The sequence below is a fragment of the Gadus morhua genome, chromosome 2 (genome assembly GCF_902167405.1).
Source record: "Gadus morhua chromosome 2, gadMor3.0, whole genome shotgun sequence".
NCBI lineage: Eukaryota > Metazoa > Chordata > Actinopteri > Gadiformes > Gadidae > Gadus > Gadus morhua.
The window spans coordinates 16,887,511-16,907,245 of NC_044049.1; the positions used below are offsets into that span (position 1 = coordinate 16,887,511).

At 43.2% G+C, this 19,735-nt stretch overlaps 2 protein-coding genes and 1 long non-coding RNA gene across 5 annotated transcripts; 2 read left to right on the plus strand and 1 right to left on the minus strand.

Annotated features, from left to right (window-relative positions):
* The first annotated feature begins 898 nt into the window (after nt 1-898).
* LOC115534891 (uncharacterized) lies at nt 899-8,260 on the plus strand. 2 transcript variants are annotated; one of them, XM_030346175.1, is made up of 11 exons: nt 899-1,281; nt 1,375-1,445; nt 1,696-1,875; nt 3,819-3,874; nt 5,935-5,997; nt 6,085-6,147; nt 6,238-6,369; nt 7,464-7,526; nt 7,615-7,677; nt 7,768-7,899; nt 7,983-8,260. In XM_030346175.1, the coding sequence occupies exons 1-11, from the start codon at nt 1,109-1,111 to the stop codon at nt 8,001-8,003; spliced, it is 1,017 nt and encodes a 338-aa protein (XP_030202035.1). In that variant the 5' UTR covers nt 899-1,108; the 3' UTR covers nt 8,004-8,260. The 2 variants fall into 2 exon arrangements, with proteins under 2 accessions (XP_030202035.1, XP_030202034.1); XM_030346174.1 differs by having other exon boundaries at nt 7,768-8,008.
* Nucleotides 7,894-11,612, minus strand: LOC115535004 (uncharacterized). Of its 2 annotated transcripts, none has more exons than XR_003974418.1 (2): nt 11,447-11,612; nt 7,894-8,423 (listed from the first exon to the last, which is right to left on the minus strand). It is a non-coding gene; the product is annotated as an uncharacterized LOC115535004 (long non-coding RNA). The 2 variants fall into 2 exon arrangements; XR_003974417.1 differs by lacking the exon at nt 11,447-11,612 and adding an exon at nt 10,600-10,971.
* Nucleotides 11,613-12,452: 840 nt separating this feature from the next.
* eif1 (eukaryotic translation initiation factor 1) lies at nt 12,453-14,825 on the plus strand. The gene is made up of 4 exons (XM_030346210.1): nt 12,453-12,685; nt 13,666-13,829; nt 14,135-14,236; nt 14,371-14,825. The coding sequence occupies exons 1-4, from the start codon at nt 12,655-12,657 to the stop codon at nt 14,413-14,415; spliced, it is 342 nt and encodes a 113-aa protein (XP_030202070.1). The 5' UTR covers nt 12,453-12,654; the 3' UTR covers nt 14,416-14,825.
* The last annotated feature ends 4,910 nt before the right edge of the window (nt 14,826-19,735 follow it).

Consider the following 19,735-nt stretch of genomic DNA (forward strand, 5'->3'; position numbering starts at 1 on the left):
ATGGACTCGTTCAACCCTAACCCTAACCCAAAAGTAAAAAAATAAACTTGATTTGTATAGATTATTCCACATTTCAAAGACTGCACATGGTTTCAAGTTTCAACAAAAGATTTCTGGGAGCTGCTTTGTAGGTGTCTTGCCAAAACCTTTGACCAGCCAGAACTGAATGGTAGAATGGATACACCATGGAGAGCGTATTTTTATTTTAGATCAGGATGTTTAAAGCCAGTGTGGAAAGTGTTTGAATAAACCACCAGTATCAAAAGATGTGCTCAAAGGAAACTGTTCCATTGTTTTTTAGAATGTGTCAACCACTCCTGTATTTGTCATGGTCTGTCGGTTTCCTTGTCTTGTTTTGGTGTGTTTCCTGTTTTACTTTGATATCTCTGTCTTGTTTCTCCCCATGTCCGGTCAAGTTTCCCTCCTGTGTGATTACTGCTCCCTCCCCTAATGTGTTTCAGCTGTTACTCGTTGCGTGCCCTGTGTGTTTGGTATTTAAGCCCTTGTCTTTCCTTTGTTCCTTGTCGGATCATTTTTTAGTTTGTGGTGAGTTGTGTCCTGTGTGTTCCCGGTGTTCCCGGTGTTCCCCGCGTCACCCGTGTTCCTTGCCTTTTGCGTTAATAAATTATCCTCTTATTGAACTGTCTGCTATTGGGTCCTACCTGCCTGCCACCCGCTAACCGTGACAGTATTCCATGTCAGATATACGGTCCTCTGGAACATGTTTATCTGAACAAACTCTAATTTTCAGGTGTCAATATTGTGGCGAGCAGCGCGGGAAGGACGAGACGGGAGCCCAGGTTGGAATGGCGGCGCAACTCTCGTGCCTCAATACACCGCACGACCCCGAGAGCTGCCTTTATTCAAACACACAACAGAAAACACGGCACACCTGGGGCCCGTTTCAGAAAGCAGGTTCAACAAACTCTGAGTTAAAACCTTAACTCTATGTTGACCAACTCTGAGCTGTCAAACTCTAAGTTATCGGTTTCAGAACAGGTGATAACACTTAGTTCAATCAACTCAGAGTCAAGGTAACCCTGAGTGAAGCTTGTGCATGAGGATATAAAAAGCCCTCATCAATGGAGCACAGATAACATGATTCACCATGGCAACAAGTGGTAAACAGCCTCGATCCTCCTACTTCTCCCCAGTGGAGTTGGAAATATTAATGACTGCGCATGCAGAAAGTGAGCATACATTTTTAAAAAGAAGCAATACTGTGGCAGCAGCAAAAGTGCGGGATCTTGAGTGGCAGAAAATTGCTGACCGAGTCAATGCGTGAGTATTAATTTGAGAAAAAAAAGAAATGTTTTGTCTTGAATGTTCCACTTATTCAACAATTATATTCCATATGTGTGTCTGTGAGCACAGGTGCAACCCAACAGGCACCAAACGGACTTGGCAGCAGCTAAAGATGAAATATAAAAATGTAGTTCAAACAGGTAAGGTACAATAAAGTACAAGCAATTGTTATGTTGTTTAGCCTGCCCTCATTAAACAGCATTTAGTGGCTACATTCAACATGTGATGGATATATTTAAGTAATTAGGGAAATCTGGAAAAAAAAGAGAAATCCCAACACTGCCAGTATTTAATATTGTCTCTATGAAAGCAACACCTAAATGCCTTTTATGCATACAAGTCTCCAAAGTTGTGTTTTCTGTATATATTTAAATTTGACCTCCATTATAGCCAACAGAAAAAAGGCTGAGGCCCGCAAAACAGGTGGCGGTCCACCACCACCACCACCTCTCACAGAGGCTGAAGAGATGGCCCTCAGTCAGAACAGTGGGCGACCCATTGCTGAGGGCATCTCTGGGGGGAGCTCACCGGACCCACCCACGCCCCAGGACACAGGGGCCTACATAAAAGGTAAGTTATTCAAATGAATGGCATGTACGTTAATCCTTTTTCTAGTGTTCGCTCAGTAATGGCCACCCATTCATCTTAATAATAATAATAATAATACATTTAATTTAGAGGCGCCTTTCAAGACACCCAAGGTCACCTTACAGAGCATATAGTCATCATACATTTTTTAAAAAGCAAGACATTGTGGAAAAAATAAATAAATAAATAAATAAACATAAGCAATAAGAAATAAATAAAAAAACAAAACAATCAAAACAGTGATCAGTTAGACGTTGTGTGCGAGTTTGAACAAGTGAGTTTTGAGTTGTGACTTGAAGGTTGAAATGGTGTCTGACTGTTTTATGTGTGGGGGGAGGGAGTTCCAGAGCCTGGGTGCTGAACAGCTGAATGACCGGGCACCCATTGAAGTGAGTCGTGATGTGGGGATACATAGTAGTCCAGCAGAGGTTGAGCGGAGGGAGCGGGAGGGAGTGTATTTTTGGAGGAGGTCGCAGAGATAACTGGGGGATAGGTTGTGGAGAGCTTTGTAGGTGAGGAGTAGGGTTTTGTATTGGATGCGGTAGTGTACTGGGAGCCAGTGAAGTTGAATGAGGACAGGGGTAATGTGGTCAGATGATTTGGTGCGGGTGATGATCCGGGCGGCTGAGTTCTGAATGATCTGCAGTCTGTTGATAAGTTTGGTGGGGAGTCCGGTGAGGAGGGCGTTGCAGTAGTCTATGCGTGATGTGACAAATGAGTGAACTAGGATTTCAGCGCTGGATTGGGTCAGTGATGGGCGGAGTCTGGCGATGTTGCGGAGGTGGAAGAATGCAGTCCGGGTGATGTTGTGAATATGGGGTGCGAATGAGAGGGTGTTGTCCAGGATGACGCCGAGGCTCTTGACTTTGGAGGAGAAGGGTACTGGGAATCCATCGATAATTATGAGTGGAGCTGGGGTGTGTTGTGATTTAGTGAGGGTGGATTTGGATCCGATGAGCAGGGCCTCGGTCTTGTTTCCATTGAGTTTCAGGAAGTTCCTGCTCAACCAGCTCCGGATCTCTTCCAGGCACGTGATGAGGGAGGTGGGGGGGATGGCAGCGGTGGGTTTGGTGGAGATGTAGACCTGTGTGTCGTCAGCATAGCAATGAAAATGGACCCCATGGTGACGGAGGAGTGTGCCCAGCGGGAGGAGGTAAGTGGTGAAGAGGAGTGGACCCAAGACTGACCCCTGGGGGACGCCCAGTGAGACACCTGAACACCCAGACTTGTGGTTGCTTAGTTGAACAAATTGTTGACGGCCGGTGAGGTAGGATGTAAACCAGGAGAGTGCAGCACCAGTGATCCCAATACCAGCTAGGCGGTCCAGGAGCAGAGGGTGGTAGATGGTGTCGAATGCTGCGCTGAGATCGAGGAGGATGAGAATGGTGAGTAATCCAGAGTCGGCTGCAAGGAGGAGGTCGTTGGTGATTTTGACTAGGGCTGTTTCAGTGCTGTGTTTTGGACGGAAGCCAGATTGGAACGGTTCGTGGAGATTGTTAGTGTCGAGGTGGGACTGTAGTTGTGCGGCAACCACCCTTTCAAGTGTTTTGGAGATGAAAGGGAGATTGGAGATGGGCCGGTAATGGTTAAGGTCAGTTGGGTCAGCACCAGGTTTTTTTAGGATGGGAGTGATGGCAGCCAGCTTGAGAGTGGGGGGTACAGTACCAGTAGTGAGGGAGGAGTTAATTATGTTGGTGATCATGGGGGAGATGGACGGAAGACATGCTTTGACAAGGGAGGTGGGAAGAGGATCGAGCTGATCTTAGACACAACTTGGCACACTGATTTTTCTTGTAGCAGTAGGCTACAGTTCTTTGCTTTCAGATATCAATCTATTTTAAGGTGACTCAGTTTGAAAAATTGTGTTTAAATTAGGTGGGGCACTTTTCTGGGTAATCAACTGTCTAATCTTCATCTTCTATCAGTTACTGATGGTGTAATCTGTCTCATGGAGCCTTCTGCCATAACAGACCTCCATGCTGTAAGTAAGTACTCTTAAAGATCCCATGCCATGCTATTTATGGATGCTTTAATATAGGTATTAGTGGGCTACAAACACAGTATTCAAAGACGTCCCCGAAATTCAGCCGTGGTGCAGAGTTACAGCCACTCCAAACCAGTCGCACATTGAGCTTCCCCCAAACGCGCTGTTTCGGTGGGCGTGTCAAGGCAGGTCAAGGAGGGGGGTGGGGGTGTGGCCCTGAGCAGCTTGTAGCCACAGTACCATGCGCTCGCCGCTCTGTTGACGGTGGATGTATCGCAATGGCTCGTAGAAACCCATATTATACATAGATATCTATATAATATAATATATGATGTATATTATCACCTGGCCCTGCATGCGCTCTGTATACGGTGGATGTATCGCAATGGCTCTTATAAACCCATATTATACATAGATATCTATATCATATAATCTATAATATATATTATCACCTGGCCCTGAGCAGCTTGTAGCCACGGTACCATGCGCTCTGTTTACGGTGGATGTATCGCAATGGCTCTTAGAAACCCATTTTATACATAGATATCTATATCATAATATATATTATCACGGCCAAAAGCTGTGTGAGCCTCCAGACGATCAAACGACCGCGTCTTCTTCAGATTGATGTGGAAGTGGAAGAACCAGAGACGTCGGAGAACCCGACGAAGTCCTTTGCGAAGTCATTATATCGTCTGCACACAGGTTTTGGCCGTGATAATATGTATTATTTGATATAGATATCTATGTATTATATGATATTATTTAGATGTAGAGCCCCAGGACTGTAACGCTGCTGGAGTTGTTATTAGGATCTAAACAACACGTCGGACTCTCGTCTCTGGTATTTCTACAACGAGACTCGTAGTGGGGGTTATCTCAGCCATGGTTGAGAATGAATTGGGGGAAAGGAACTTTGGCTTTGACTCCCTGAAGTACATGAACCACGACATGGAGGAGAAGGGGATTGTTGGCCGCGAATGTTTCCCGCTTGAGCCCTGCTTCCCGCCGCCTCGGCAGCGGTCAGCGCTAATCACCGCCTCCTGAAGCGGTGGTCCATCGGCAGCGAGGCTCCGGCGGGAGACGACCGCGGTCAACAATCCCTTTCTCCTCCATGTTGTGGTTCATGCCTACTTCAGGGAGTCAAAGCCAATGTTCCTTTCCCCCAATTCATTCTCAACCATGGCTGAGATAACCCCCACTACGAGTCTCGTTGTAGAAATACCAGAGACGAGAGTCCGACGTGTTATGCGCCATCACACCAACAGCAGAACGGTTATCCAAATAACAAGGAAGTGTACAACACTTGCGTTACAGTCCTGGAGCTCTATATCTAAATAATATCATATAATACATAGATATCTATATCAAATAATACATATTATCACGGCCAAAAGCTGTGTGCACGTCCAGACGATATAATGAATCACAAAGGACTTCGTTGGGTTCTCCGACCTCTCTGGTTCTTCCACTTCCACATCAATCTGTAGTAGACAGAACCGCGCGCTGCCTGCTGCCTGCTGCCGGCGCAAGGCATCACCGCCCGGCTGCCCGCTGCCGGGCGGTGGTGCTTCGCGGCGGTGGTGCCTCGCGCCGCGGCAACCGGCGGCAGGCAGCATGTCGCAGTTCATGTACTTCGATGTCGTTCTGCCATTGCATTCAAAATTCTGTAACTAGCCTGTTACTACGAACTAAGCAACTACCATACACGTGTTAGCATTTAGCACTAGCTCAATCACGACTCCTTCAGAATTCTTGTGGGTGGTTACGAACCAACCAAGTGGGCAGGGCCATGAATAATAGTTTGACAACGCTACGTCACAGTGTCACCTTATCCAGATTGGCTCATTTCTTCTGCCTTTTTCCTTTCATTGCCTATTGCATTCAGCAGACAAACTGCATAGATTTCAAACTTACCACAGCTCACAAACTTATTCAGACCTATGTTATTTAACAAACAACAGGAAAAATGTGATTTTAATGGCATGGGCTCTTTAATATTCCACAGATTTTTCATAATTGGTAGAATATAACACAAACATTCTGTTTCATTACAGGAGGATGGTGAAGACACCTTATCAGCTGCCACAGAGAGGGAAGATGCAGAGAGGCCTGTTGAAGTATACACCTTTTTTTTTTAAATAACTTTGGCTTCAGTTAATAGTGTTGTTCCACAATACAACTTGCAACTTCTTTCTCTCTAACAGAGCCATGCTGGAAATTACAATGAGGAAGAAGGTCCATCAACCTCCACAGAACAGCTTACCTCAGTAAGATGTTGTTCAGCATTGACCCACAACTTACAATGACGCTAAGTAGACATGGCATTGGGAAATTTAATGTCATTTATGTTCGTATAGCTCCCTGTGAAACAACTGTATAAGGTATATTTGCAAGCACAAATCAACAAATGTCATCTGGAAATGGACCATATAAGGCTGCAGATCACAAAGACAAAAATGGAAATACAAATGCTGGACCATCGGTTAAAGGTGGGTGACGTGCCCACAGGTGGATGATTTTTAATTGTTTCAACAACAAAGGATTAACAACTGTACAAAATTTGTCCTTCTAGGAAATAAAGAAGACCTCATAAAATGAGATGCATATTGTAACATTTAACATTGGGGAGGTGATGGGTCAGTTAGAAATGATTGACGCATATCATGTCTCTAACAGCTCTTCCATCTCGTGCATCAGCAGGGGGGGTAGGATTAATACCTGGATCACAGGGGGAAAAGAGTAGGACATTGTTCTCCACTAATAGTGGCAATGTTGTGGAGAACCACACATGCCACTATAATGTCACAAGCTCTCTCTGGGGTGACCCTGAGCCTACCAAGGCACTGGAACCGGGACTTGAGTATCCCGATGGTCATCTCCTCTCTGGCTCGTGTCCTGCAGTGAGCCAAGTTGTAGTGTTGCTGTGGGACAGGCTCAGGCTCATATAATGAATCACAAAGGACTTCGTTGGGTTCTCCGACCTCTCTGGTTCTTCCACTTCCACATCAATCTGTAGTAGACAGAACCGCGCGCTGCCTGCTGCCTGCTGCCGGCGCAAGGCATCACCGCCCGGCTGCCCGCTGCCGGGCGGTGGTGCTTCGCGGCGGTGGTGCCTCGCGCCGCGGCAACCGGCGGCAGGCAGCATGTCGCAGTTCATGTACTTCGATGTCGTTCTGCCATTGCATTCAAAATTCTGTAACTAGCCTGTTACTACGAACTAAGCAACTACCATACACGTGTTAGCATTTAGCACTAGCTCAATCACGACTCCTTCAGAATTCTTGTGGGTGGTTACGAACCAACCAAGTGGGCAGGGCCATGAATAATAGTTTGACAACGCTACGTCACAGTGTCACCTTATCCAGATTGGCTCATTTCTTCTGCCTTTTTCCTTTCATTGCCTATTGCATTCAGCAGACAAACTGCATAGATTTCAAACTTACCACAGCTCACAAACTTATTCAGACCTATGTTATTTAACAAACAACAGGAAAAATGTGATTTTAATGGCATGGGCTCTTTAATATTCCACAGATTTTTCATAATTGGTAGAATATAACACAAACATTCTGTTTCATTACAGGAGGATGGTGAAGACACCTTATCAGCTGCCACAGAGAGGGAAGATGCAGAGAGGCCTGTTGAAGTATACACCTTTTTTTTTTTAAATAACTTTGGCTTCAGTTAATAGTGTTGTTCCACAATACAACTTGCAACTTCTTTCTCTCTAACAGAGCCATGCTGGAAATTACAATGAGGAAGAAGGTCCATCAACCTCCACAGAACAGCTTACCTCAGTAAGATGTTGTTCAGCATTGACCCACAACTTACAATGACGCTAAGTAGACATGGCATTGGGAAATTTAATGTCATTTATGTTCGTATAGCTCCCTGTGAAACAACTGTATAAGGTATATTTGCAAGCACAAATCAACAAATGTCATCTGGAAATGGACCATATAAGGCTGCAGATCACAAAGACAAAAATGGAAATACAAATGCTGGACCATCGGTTAAAGGTGGGTGACGTGCCCACAGGTGGATGATTTTTAATTGTTTCAACAACAAAGGATTAACAACTGTACAAAATTTGTCCTTCTAGGAAATAAAGAAGACCTCATAAAATGAGATGCATATTGTAACATTTAACATTGGGGAGGTGATGGGTCAGTTAGAAATGATTGACGCATATCATGTCTCTAACAGCTCTTCCATCTCGTGCATCAGCAGGGGGGGTAGGATTAATACCTGGATCACAGGGGGAAAAGAGTAGGACATTGTTCTCCACTAATAGTGGCAATGTTGTGGAGAACCACACATGCCACTATAATGTCACAAGCTCTCTCTGGGGTGACCCTGAGCCTACCAAGGCACTGGAACCGGGACTTGAGTATCCCGATGGTCATCTCCTCTCTGGCTCGTGTCCTGCAGTGAGCCAAGTTGTAGTGTTGCTGTGGGACAGGCTCAGGGTCAGGGTAAGGGGTCAGCAGATAGCGCTGGCAGGGGTACCCTCTGTCTCCGAGTAGGTAACCATCGAACTCTCCTATGATAATACAAGATGCAGTTTATTGTTTCAGTTGCAATAGGAGGAAACAAAATATTGATCATAGGATATAACTATATACTGTATATAAACTCACCATGGGCAAATCTGGCACTCAGTGTAGACTCACGAAACATTCGTGAGCAGGCGCGTCGTTAGCAATTGAAAACATCCGGGGCTTTAGCCCGGGGGGGAGCACCGTCCTGACTCCTGCTGCTACGGTATCTTAATTAATTAAATAATTAATTAATTAATTAATGTATCGATTAATTAATTAAGGGCGCCCCCAACACATAGGTCGCCTATGCCGAGCGCCAGGGCAAAAATAAGACATTAGAATAGCTATAGATATAGCCTGCGTGCACCTACCCGATGTCAAGAAGCCATCGCTGCTCCGACGGACCTTTCTCCCCCAGCCAGGCAACGGCAAGTAAGTAGTGGTCTGCTTTTATGTTTCATTTTTAAGTTATTACTTATTGTCAGTGTAGGTTTAATGTTACAGATAAAAACATGCTTTATATTTAGTCAGCATTTCAGAGTTCTTATGTTTTCCCGGAATATGCATTCCTAAACTGTTCCTAAACACGTCAAGTTCTCTTTAAGATCGCATGAGATGATATGTGCTATCGCGCGACCTGTAACCAGGAAGTAAACACTCGCTTGCATGAAATGATATGCGCTATCGCGCGACGTGTAACCAGGATGTAGATTTAAATAATGAAAAAATAATCTTCCCAGACTGTTTCTGTTACTTGCTTATGCTGTATGCACGTTGTTTAAGAAGCTTATCGCCATATAAATCTGAGCTGTACATGAATCTGTTAATGAAGTCTCATTTCGACTCCTTCCTCCACTTCACTATTCATGTTCTGTTGCTTGCAGTTAACTACAGCCGCCCTTCCTGGGTAACGCCACCACACCAATCCCTGGTCATCCATTGAAGCCATCTCTCTCACTCTGCACAGTCACACTGTTGCCGCTTCATTCTCATTGTCTCATAATCTCATTATTATGGCTGCTGTGGATGCTTTAAAAAATAAACATTTTTCTCTTAGGTAAAATCAAACCAGTGGGATGTTAGATTGAAAACCTCCAAAGCAATGTATTAAAAATTGAAAGTCCTATGTGAAGTTTCTTTTTTGGGGATTTTCAAAATGAGGTACCAGAATGGATTGTCAACCCACTGTTTCTCAACCCTCTCCGATTCTTACTATGAGTAGTAGTATTGCATGCATACAGTACTCACATCAGCGCCACAGTAAGCCTATAGAGGCTGCAACCATTTGCTTCTCAAAAGATTGTAGTGTTTTAGAATGAACAACCACTAGAGAGACAAGACAAGACTAATTTTGATTGACAAGTTGGCTAGATTTATATATGTAGGCCTATTTATATTATTTTTTTATTTATAAGAATGAAAGAAATTGTGCAATGAAAGAATAAAACGATGCATTTTTGTTTGAATAACATCTTGCTCCCGCGGCCAGTGCCAGCGCCGGCATTGCAAGGGGAGGGATATTACGTACATTTGCAGGAGGCGGGATAAGTGCGGCCGCTGTCACTCAGGTTTGTTTTGGTTTGACGCAGACAGCATGGAGGCAGAACAGACCGCAGAAGTCAACGCGATCGTCTTCAATGTTGCTGCAACGATGCAGCATATATTCAGAAGAGCAGCCAGTACTTACGTGTATGAAAGCAGCTATATATATGTATATATATACATATATATATTTTTTTTAATTTTTTTTTTTTTTACGGCTGAGATCCGGGGCTGATCCCAAAAGATCCGGGGCTATAGCCCCGAATGCCCAGGTCTAACGACGCGCCTGTTCGTGAGTCATGCACAGACCCATGCCACTTAGCTTCCACATTGTTAATCATGTGGGCTCCATCACATATGATATTCACAGTGGAGAACAGTAATTAGCTGTATGGTGAAGTATATTTAATTTGGAATGTTAAAGGCTACTATTTAGGCCTACCTGTACATTAATGCTGTGGACAGATCTCCTATTCACATAATCTCCTTCATTTATTGAAGGAGCTATGATAGGGATGTGAGTGCCATCTATGCAGCCAATCACACCTGGAAACCCTAAAATATATCAAATTGACTGATTAGTGCTTCAAGTCTCAAAGCTTTATGACATAAATGAATTACTGCTTAGACCGATACCTGCAATTCTGTGGAACTCTTCTTTGAGAAGTCTGGTGGGTCTGTGACTTGGGAACACTACAAACGTGCATAGTAGCCGTTTCAGTGCAAGTGTCACATTTCGGACAGCCCGACAGACAGTTGCCTTGGACACATGCTCTGCATCACCGACGTTATACAAAAAACTGCCGTTGGCAAAAAAACGAAGTCCAATACAAAGAATTTCCTCGGAACTGAAAGCGTGTCCACGATGTGTCATGTGAGGGCTGAGAATATTGTTTATATAAATTATTGATGATGCAGAGAAACGGAAACGCTCAAACAGGTACTCATCAGGGAATGATAAAACATCCAACTATCTGCGCCTCGACATCAACTGGCTCTTCAATAAAAGGACACGCCATGTCTGCCACTGCCTTCAGTCTGCAGGCTTCAACTTAAGAGCAGGAGAAACTCGGGGTTAGTTGAAGAAAACCTGCCAGCGAGCAGGTTAGGTTCACGGAGTATGTTGCCAGGGTAACTGACTCAGAGTAAAGCTGAACTGACTTTGTGAAACTGAAAAACCAGAGTTTCCCTCATCTCAGGGTTAACTAACTCAGAGTTTTCACTAAACTTGCTTTCTGAAACGGGTCCCTGACCAACACACACAACACTCTCACTAATGGTCCCGATCACACTACACATCACAATTAACACACAAACAATAAAGAACCCCAAACCCGTTAACCCCACTTAACCTAATAACATAAACAAGTTATCTAAAGACAATAAAACCCCTTTTCCCCAAACAACATTATGAATACTCCATTACCCAGACTCCCCGGGGGGTAGGAGTCGCCACAATATAATAGAATTAGAAAAAATTTACCTTTCTCAGTAACATTCTATGACAAAACAATTGCCCCTTTAAGTCAGCAGGAAAATGAAATTGTCTTTGGTTCTAATGTTAATCTTCTGTTTGTTAGGGTGGTAAAGACAAGTTGGAGCATTGACTTGTACTACTAGGCTATAAGTCAATGATTGATCTAGAAACAGTCCATAATATATGGGGCTACAGAGGAGCTTTGTGCTCAGTGAAAGAAATGGACTGATGTTCAATGTTAGATTTAGTTACGAATGTCAAGCTAGTCACATATTTTTATTTTATTTTTATTGAGGGCAACAAAACACTTAAGCCAGTTTCAAAGTCCTATAATTTTACTCGATGTAACATTATTATGCAATCTCTCTCTCTCTCCCTCCCTTTGTCTCTCTGAGTGAAAGCTGAGTGAGAGTTCAGTTTATTTGTGACCTCCCAGTTTCACCCTTACTCAAACAACTTGATTTAACATATTATCCCTTTGACATCGGTTAATATTAATTTGACCTGCCTCAATTATGCTTACAATAACGCATATTGTAAGCATTTGATTTTACTCGTCACATTTGGAATTGGTATCAAAAGATGTGCTAACACGGTCTATTCTAGAACAGGGTTATATTGCACAGGGTTGATTCTGAAAAACATGGACTATGTAAAATTTGGAATCCTCTAAGCAATCGATAGGAGCACCCCCTATAGGCATACTGATCAAAAATCATATTAGACGAAATGATTTCCATATTAATAAAGGCTCTTTAATGATATGGAATACTTAATTTGTACCCAATGAGAACCAGGGAGCTGTGAGAGGAAATCGAAGATATATATCTGTGTAAACCCATATATGGTATCATTAAATTGACTGAGGGGAGTTTTTGTTGATTATATCATTGACCGTATCATGATTAGGCAATTCCTATAAACAACAAGGTTGGGCGATAATGACGTAATGCTTCCCGTTGAGCTGCAATCCCAGCGTCTTGACGTACACGTACGTAAATCGCGTCAGGACGCCGGTTTCGGGGAGGAGCTTATAGGCTTGTTTTCCACTTTTGCAAGCTCAACAATCTCCATTTTGTGCCAGCCTTCAAGCAGAGTGAATCGAGGTCGTACTTGTGTAAAGACAAGACTCCAGAATACAACAGAGAAAAACGCTAGTCGACGAACAGCTCGCTAACCAAGTTATTATCCTTAAGGAAGGGAAATCTTATCGTATGTCCGCTATCCAGAACCTCCAAACCTTTGGTAAGCCGTAAGCGCCGTCGTTCTGACCACCGGGGTGGGGGATGGGCGTCGCGTCGAATATTTGAAAATAGAGTTGTTGAACAACGAATTGGATCTGCCATCCTTTGCATGCATTGTTGGTGCTGTAGGAAACGTGATTCGTATTATGATATCGGGTGACATTTTCGTATTGTGGTGTCGGGGCCTCTGTTTGTGGCCGTTCGGTGGCCATAAGGCCTGTAGTTGAATAGGGCCTCCAGACACTTCTGCAGGCTCTGGAAATAGAAAGATCCAATACTGACACCGAGCAAATGTGTCGGGAGGGGGGGTGGCGGTTGTTATCAACTGAACACCCAGTATTTACTTTGGTCCAAACCGTGTTTTAGTTTATTATAGTATTAACGTTTCAGGTATAACGGCAGCTATATTCTTCTGGCTTCCTTCAGATCTGCGCAGTCTGTCTTTTGAAAATATGACTACCTTGAAATGTGTTGACAGCAACCAGACAACTCATGAACGAGATGATCGGGTTGAAGTCGCTCTGTAGCACCGTAGGCTTTCAAACAACGATTAAATGACAAATTGGTGACTGGATGGTTATCGTTTTTTATCGAAATGCTGTCAGGTCCAAGCAGACATACTCCTCTCCATCAAATACCGTCGCTAATTGTACCCCAACAGGCCGGTTTGCCGCATTCAGTCCTCAAGCCGGTCCAGTCCGAGGACTATTATGTTTTATGTTCTGCGTGCAGACTAGCTAGGCCTCATGAGTAAGCAGTTGTCACCTTGTGAGGGCATAGTTTGTTCAGCAGTGCTCATCTTTTTGGCAACGTAACTATGCACTTTGACTGCGGACAGCCATTTTACATGGGAAGACTTAAACGTAATGTCGATTTTTATTTTAAAGCTTTTTGATATTCGTTTAATATTCGAGGAGAAGTTAATAATGTTGGATCACTGTTCCTAATTGTAATCTCTGAAAATCCTCTTTTTCCTTGTAGACCCCTTTGCTGATGCAACTAAGGGTGATGATCGACTCCCAGCGGGGGGAGAGGACTACATCCACATAAGAGTCCAGCAGAGGAACGGCAGGAAGACGCTCACTACTGTCCAGGGCATTTCCACCAACTATGATAAGAAAAAGCTAGTCAAGGCTTTCAAGAAGGTACTAAAGGGCACCCGTTGCGATCCTATGTCACAATGTGCTTGGCTTGACACTGACGTGGGGAGGCATGTGGCTGTAGACGATAGAATAACGAACTGCACTACTTTTAAATGACCACCAGGTTGCGATGTTTAGCCACAATCCCTTCCCTAAAGTGACATCATATATGGGATTGTCCAGTTGTATGATGGGGAGATCATTCTATCAGTTGTGTATGCGACTTTGTTGATCCATCTATATTGTGGGGTACCTTTTTCAAGTTCAGCTGTTGACCATGGTGCTTTCTTTTCTGTCCCGTTCAACAGAAGTTTGCCTGTAACGGCACAGTGGTTGAGCATTCAGAGCATGGTGAAGTAATCCAGCTGCAGGGAGACCAGCGCAAGAATATTCGCCAGTTCCTGATCGACGTGAGTCATTAAGCCTCTACATTGTGGCAACTGCCATGATATTCCCACAACAATAAGTCAACAAAATTCACAGACTGGGGACCAAAGGTCACCTTGTACTGATGTGATGTCTGTTTTTTATCTTTGGTTCACAGGTTGATCTGGCTAAAGAGGAGCAGCTCAAAGTCCACGGCTTCTAAAAGAGCTGTTTAGACTGCCCCTATCCTTCCCATCCCTAATCCTGACAGCCACACCCCCTTTGTCCCCCTTCCCTACCCCCTCTCTTCCTCCCTCCCCCCTAACCCTCCTATGTGCTGCTGTGGTGGCTCCCCTCATTTCTCTAGCTCCACTTAGCTAACAAGCCAATTACCTCTGAAAGCATGGAACTCTGTAAAAAAGCCCCGCTCCGACACCTGGGGGCTCCCTCGCAACAAAGTGTCACCACCGCGCCACACGACATCAGGGACGGGTGGTGATGACTTCTTCCTTCCTTTTATCTCCTGAGGTCCCCCTTTTTTTAGGTTTTGTGCTACATTAATATGGCACCGTTTCATGTAACTGTTTTTTGTTTTGTACTACAAGGTGTTTCAATAAAATGAGTCTCCATGAATTGAAGTGTTGTGTTGATTAAACGGTGCGCAGGCAGAAGGGTTTATGCTTGATGGGTTACTGTACTTGTTTGACACACTCAAATGACTCATTCAATTATGATTGGGCAAATGATGGTAGATTGCTCTAAAACGTAGACTAAGCAATATTGTTTGCATATATTCAATATCCCCTTCAATGGGGACAATGAGAGATTTTTAGCTGATGGTAAATGTTTCTTAAAGGCCATGCAGAGCAATGTGTCAATTTGCATTTGAAGGGTACTGTTATGAATATAAACAGGCATTGAGACCCTAAAATAAGTGCTTTGTCTGAATTGATTTAGATCGAAGCTGCTATGTATTTCATTGGATGTCACGCAGCAATTTTAAAAAGGTACAATATACATTGAATGCAATGTGTGGGCTGTTTAATGGTGAGGGAACAGGACAATTTCCTTCAGCATATGGATATTGAACCTACCGTTTCAGCAAATAAGAAGTGGTTGATTGTCAGCAGGTGTTCTTTAATTTGGTCAAGTAAGTTTATGGTGGACAAATAAGAGTAGCCCAGCCACTATGAAGTAAACACTCAGGTTTTGGGCTAAGCTATCTCACATTGATAACTAATCAAGTAGTTGTAGGCATGGATTGAAAAGCCTATAAACAGACACCGTTATTGAAGCACTGTTTCTACTTGAACGATAACACGGAAGGAAAATCTCATTAATGATTGTTTACATTTTTATTGGAAAGATTGATTACCAAACTGGGCAACTTATTTGAACCCTTAACCCTCTTAAGGCTTTCAAGTAATTAGTAAATCCACCACATTTATCTTAAAGCTAGGGAAGGCCAATCATTTTTTAAGCATTGTCATATTTCTAACAAAAAAATGACATCAGGCCTTTAATAGGCTTGTACAATCAATTATTTCAGCCCAAACGCAATGATTGGATGACCTACCTGCCTGTCCACCTACCTACCTGGGTGCCCCGGTCAGTGCACTCATTACGCAAGGCTATGCAGACCTATAAAGCTAGTGAGCTACTCAGGTGTTGGATGGGGGGCTTTGGAGGGAGGCCTGTAGAACCTGATAATGTAATAAATTCCCGATAATGTAATAAAAATCTGCACTTGAGTCCATTGAAAATGTAATAAAACCTGATAATGTAATAACTTCCCGATAATGTAATTAAGTTAGGGTGACCAGATTTGAGTTTGTGAAAAAGAGGACACTTCGTCGCAGGGGGGGGGGGGGGGGGGGGGGGGGCGAAGCATCACGGCCGAGGCGAAAACATGGGTATTTTTTCTTTAGTTCGTCCGTGAACTTACATTTACGTTTAGGCATGGCTGCAGATGTAATGTGCTGTTGTAAACAGAGTGGAAGCGGCAAGGTGCTCAATGTTGCCAGATTGGAAATGGCAAAGTAACGTACCAAAGGCTCAAAATGGTCGTATTTGGAGGATAATTATCGTGGCTCTGGCAACCCTGAGATCGGTCGCCCAATGACAGACTCTCTCTACAGTCAGCTCGCGCAAGAAGGTGGAACGTAAGGGAGATACCATTTCCAGAACTTGGAAGGCCGTAATAACCATAGACATATACAATGGTAATAACTAGTAGGTTATGTGAAAGACCCAGAAACACAAATATGCGACGAGGCAAAAACAAATATGCGACGAGATAATGTCCGAAAACCGGACATTATCATCAATTAATAAAAAAAAACCGGACGCCCCGGACGGGACGTTAAAAGTGGACATGTCCGGGGAAAAGAGGACGTTTGGTCAGCCTAATAAAGTGCATTTACCAATAATGTAATAAAGTATTACATTAATGGGAGGTTATTACATTATCAGGTTAGCCTTCATCTCGCAAGTCCTGATGATGTATCACTGGAACCCTTGGGCCGATCCGAGCTCAATGCATCACTAATGGGTTTTTTCCGCCATATTGGATTTTCCGCCATCTTTGATTTGATCAAAAACCTGAAAAATGCCTCTCGTCACAAATTTTGTTTAATCTTCTTGAAATTTGGCCCAGATGACCTTCAGACCATGACACAGCATGCATTCGACATCTTTTTGAAATTCAAAGGCGCTTGGCTGTGACAGCCAATCAAACTTGACGGTGAGGTTGCCAAACAGGAAGTTAGCCCATTTCTCAGCAACCCTTTAAAGTTTAACATATTGTAATGAATGCCGGTGACATAACGACGTCCAGTCATAGGTATTTGAAGGACCTTTTTAATGTAACAAAACTAGGTCACTGAAACGCGTAATCAACGGCAAAAATCCCACACAAAACAAACACTGGTTACCCCGGCAACCCCCAACACGGTCTCTCCACGTGCAAGCCCCCAACCTCCTGTTCTTCCCAGGCCCTCCCCCAGGTGACCTAATGATTCGCCAAGAACATTGCTATACATGCACATAGAACAACTGGCATAACGGACAATGAAATACAATGCAACACATAACACACAAACTATTTAAATGTCCCAGGGTCGCTACAATATCTTAACCAAACTTAGTATATAGAGTCATGACATAATCCTGGGAACACCTCAACAATTTGGTGACCTTTGACATCTAGGGGGCGATGCAATATCGAAAATGTGTTTTAACTCCAAAATCTTCACATAAGTGAATTGCAAACTTATTTTTCAATGTCTGGTGATATTGCCAGACCTCTCCAAATAGCTCCAAAACTATTTTGCACATCAGAATTTGGCTGCCATTCTGATCTTTGAGCATCCTGGTGTTAAACTTAAACTCTTAAACATTAAACCTGCTTAGAACCTAGGAAAAAAACCTGGTCTCATCCAGCCTTGGTGCCATCCACTATACATGCCCCTTCATCATTGCTTGCAGCTATTATACATTTTTGGAATGGATTATGAGATGGTCAGATCCAGAGTTCACTTCAAATTCATGTGTTGGGCTTGATTCAATGCGTCTTCTAGATGTGATCCTGTGGGACTCCTCTTCTAGAATGCCGCTAATGTATTGACTAATTGGCCATCTAAGCTGACATAATGATCTCCATGACCCTCGGCTATATGACCAACTACTAAAGTGGGCAAGTCCTCACAATATTCTCCAGTTGGTGAGACAACTGAGGAAGCATCCACACCTAGAGTAGAAACAACCAAAAACTGAATTTGGAAAATTTGAGCAGCTCGCTGGAGAGTGATGTGATCTCCATAAGTTCCCGACTCACCCATGCCATTAATGTAGTCATCCCAGTTTTGATCAGTAACAAAATTTAACAAAGGTGTGCCATCAAGACCAACAGGATTTGCCACCAAAACAGATACAATTCCCTGTCTAAGAGTGGTGGATGAGCGAAATATTCCCACGCTTGCTAACTGGTCAGCCATAGCTGAAAACTAACAATTGCCGAGAGGATCAAAAGCTACTGTCATTCCAGAAGAAACAAATGAGTGAAGCTGATCTGAGTGACTTTTAGCTATAAGAAAAAGCTTTCTTTTTGCAATAGCTGACTGATTAATTAATTATTTATTTATTTTTTTCTTTACTACGGGTGACACTAGTTATATTAGCTACTGAAAAAAACATTTCTGCTCAGGGATGAACGGGTCAAAAGTTAATTAACATTCAACTTTGACCTGTTGGTGGCCCTAGAGCTCTTGAGCTAGTGTTGCCTACACAGTATCACCACTTGAACCAAAGTAATGGGTGGTCTGCTGTTCAATTATTACAATATTGGGGAATTATTACATTATCAGGACTTGCGAAATTAAGGCTAACCTGATAATGTAATAACCTCCCATTAATGAAATACTTTATTACATTATTGGTTAAAAGTGTATTACATTATTGGGAAATGCACTTTATTACATTATCGGGAAGTTATTACATTATCAGGTTTTATTACATTTTCAATGGACTCAAGTGCAGATTTTTTATTACATTATCGGGGTTATTACATTATCGGGAATTGATTACATTATCAAGTTCTACAAGGCCTGAACATTTTTAAATTGGATGCATTCTAAATCAAGCCTACTATAGCTTTTCCATCATACACATGGGGGAGGACACCCACGCTTGCGATATCACAGGCAAATCGATTGCGTCACGATCCATCAACACAATGCTATAATTAGGATCCCTTTAAACTGAAAGTGAAAACAGTCCTCTCTGTTCATGATGGTCTGACTGAAGCTGTTGGATGAAGAGGGCGGCGATGTGAGACCTATTGTCCTGAATTGATGGTTGCAGGCCAGCTCCCCTGGGTGATCGGCAGCCCCGATTTAATAAGACTAGGAGGGCTTCTCAAAGTCACCTGGAAAAAAAACCTTCCTGCATTTTTTTTGCATTGGCCATCCTCCATCTATTCACCTTCGTATTGACCTAATATAATACAATCCACTTTATGAATACACATACCATGGAATTCTGTATCTTCCTAAAAATTACTTCTTACAACTTATGTTAGCAGAGTTACCTGAAATGTTGTCTCTTTGCATTACTGCCGTTTACACTGCATTAGTTTTCTCATTCAAACAAGTCACAACAGGTGTATAAAGAAAGAACTGAAGATTGATACATTTCCTTTGAGCAGTGTGCTATAGGTGAAAAATTGAACACACAAATGGCCTGTGTAATATGTTTCTACAGCATCACATGCATGCGTTTTAAATTTGCTTTCTGTTTATGCAATTGCCATATGGCCATAGACCATAGTCCATTTTGTGTGTGTGTGTGTGTGTGTGTGTGTGTGTGTGTGTGTGTGTGTGTGTGTGTGTGTGTGTGTGTGTGTGTGTGTGTGTGTGTTTGTGTGTGTGTGTGTGTGTGTGTGTGTGTGTGTGTGTGTGTGTGTGTGTGTGTGTGTGTGTGTGTGTGTGTGTGTGTGTGTGTGTGTGTGTGTGTGTGCGTGTGTTGCAAAGCAGATGGCTTGTATC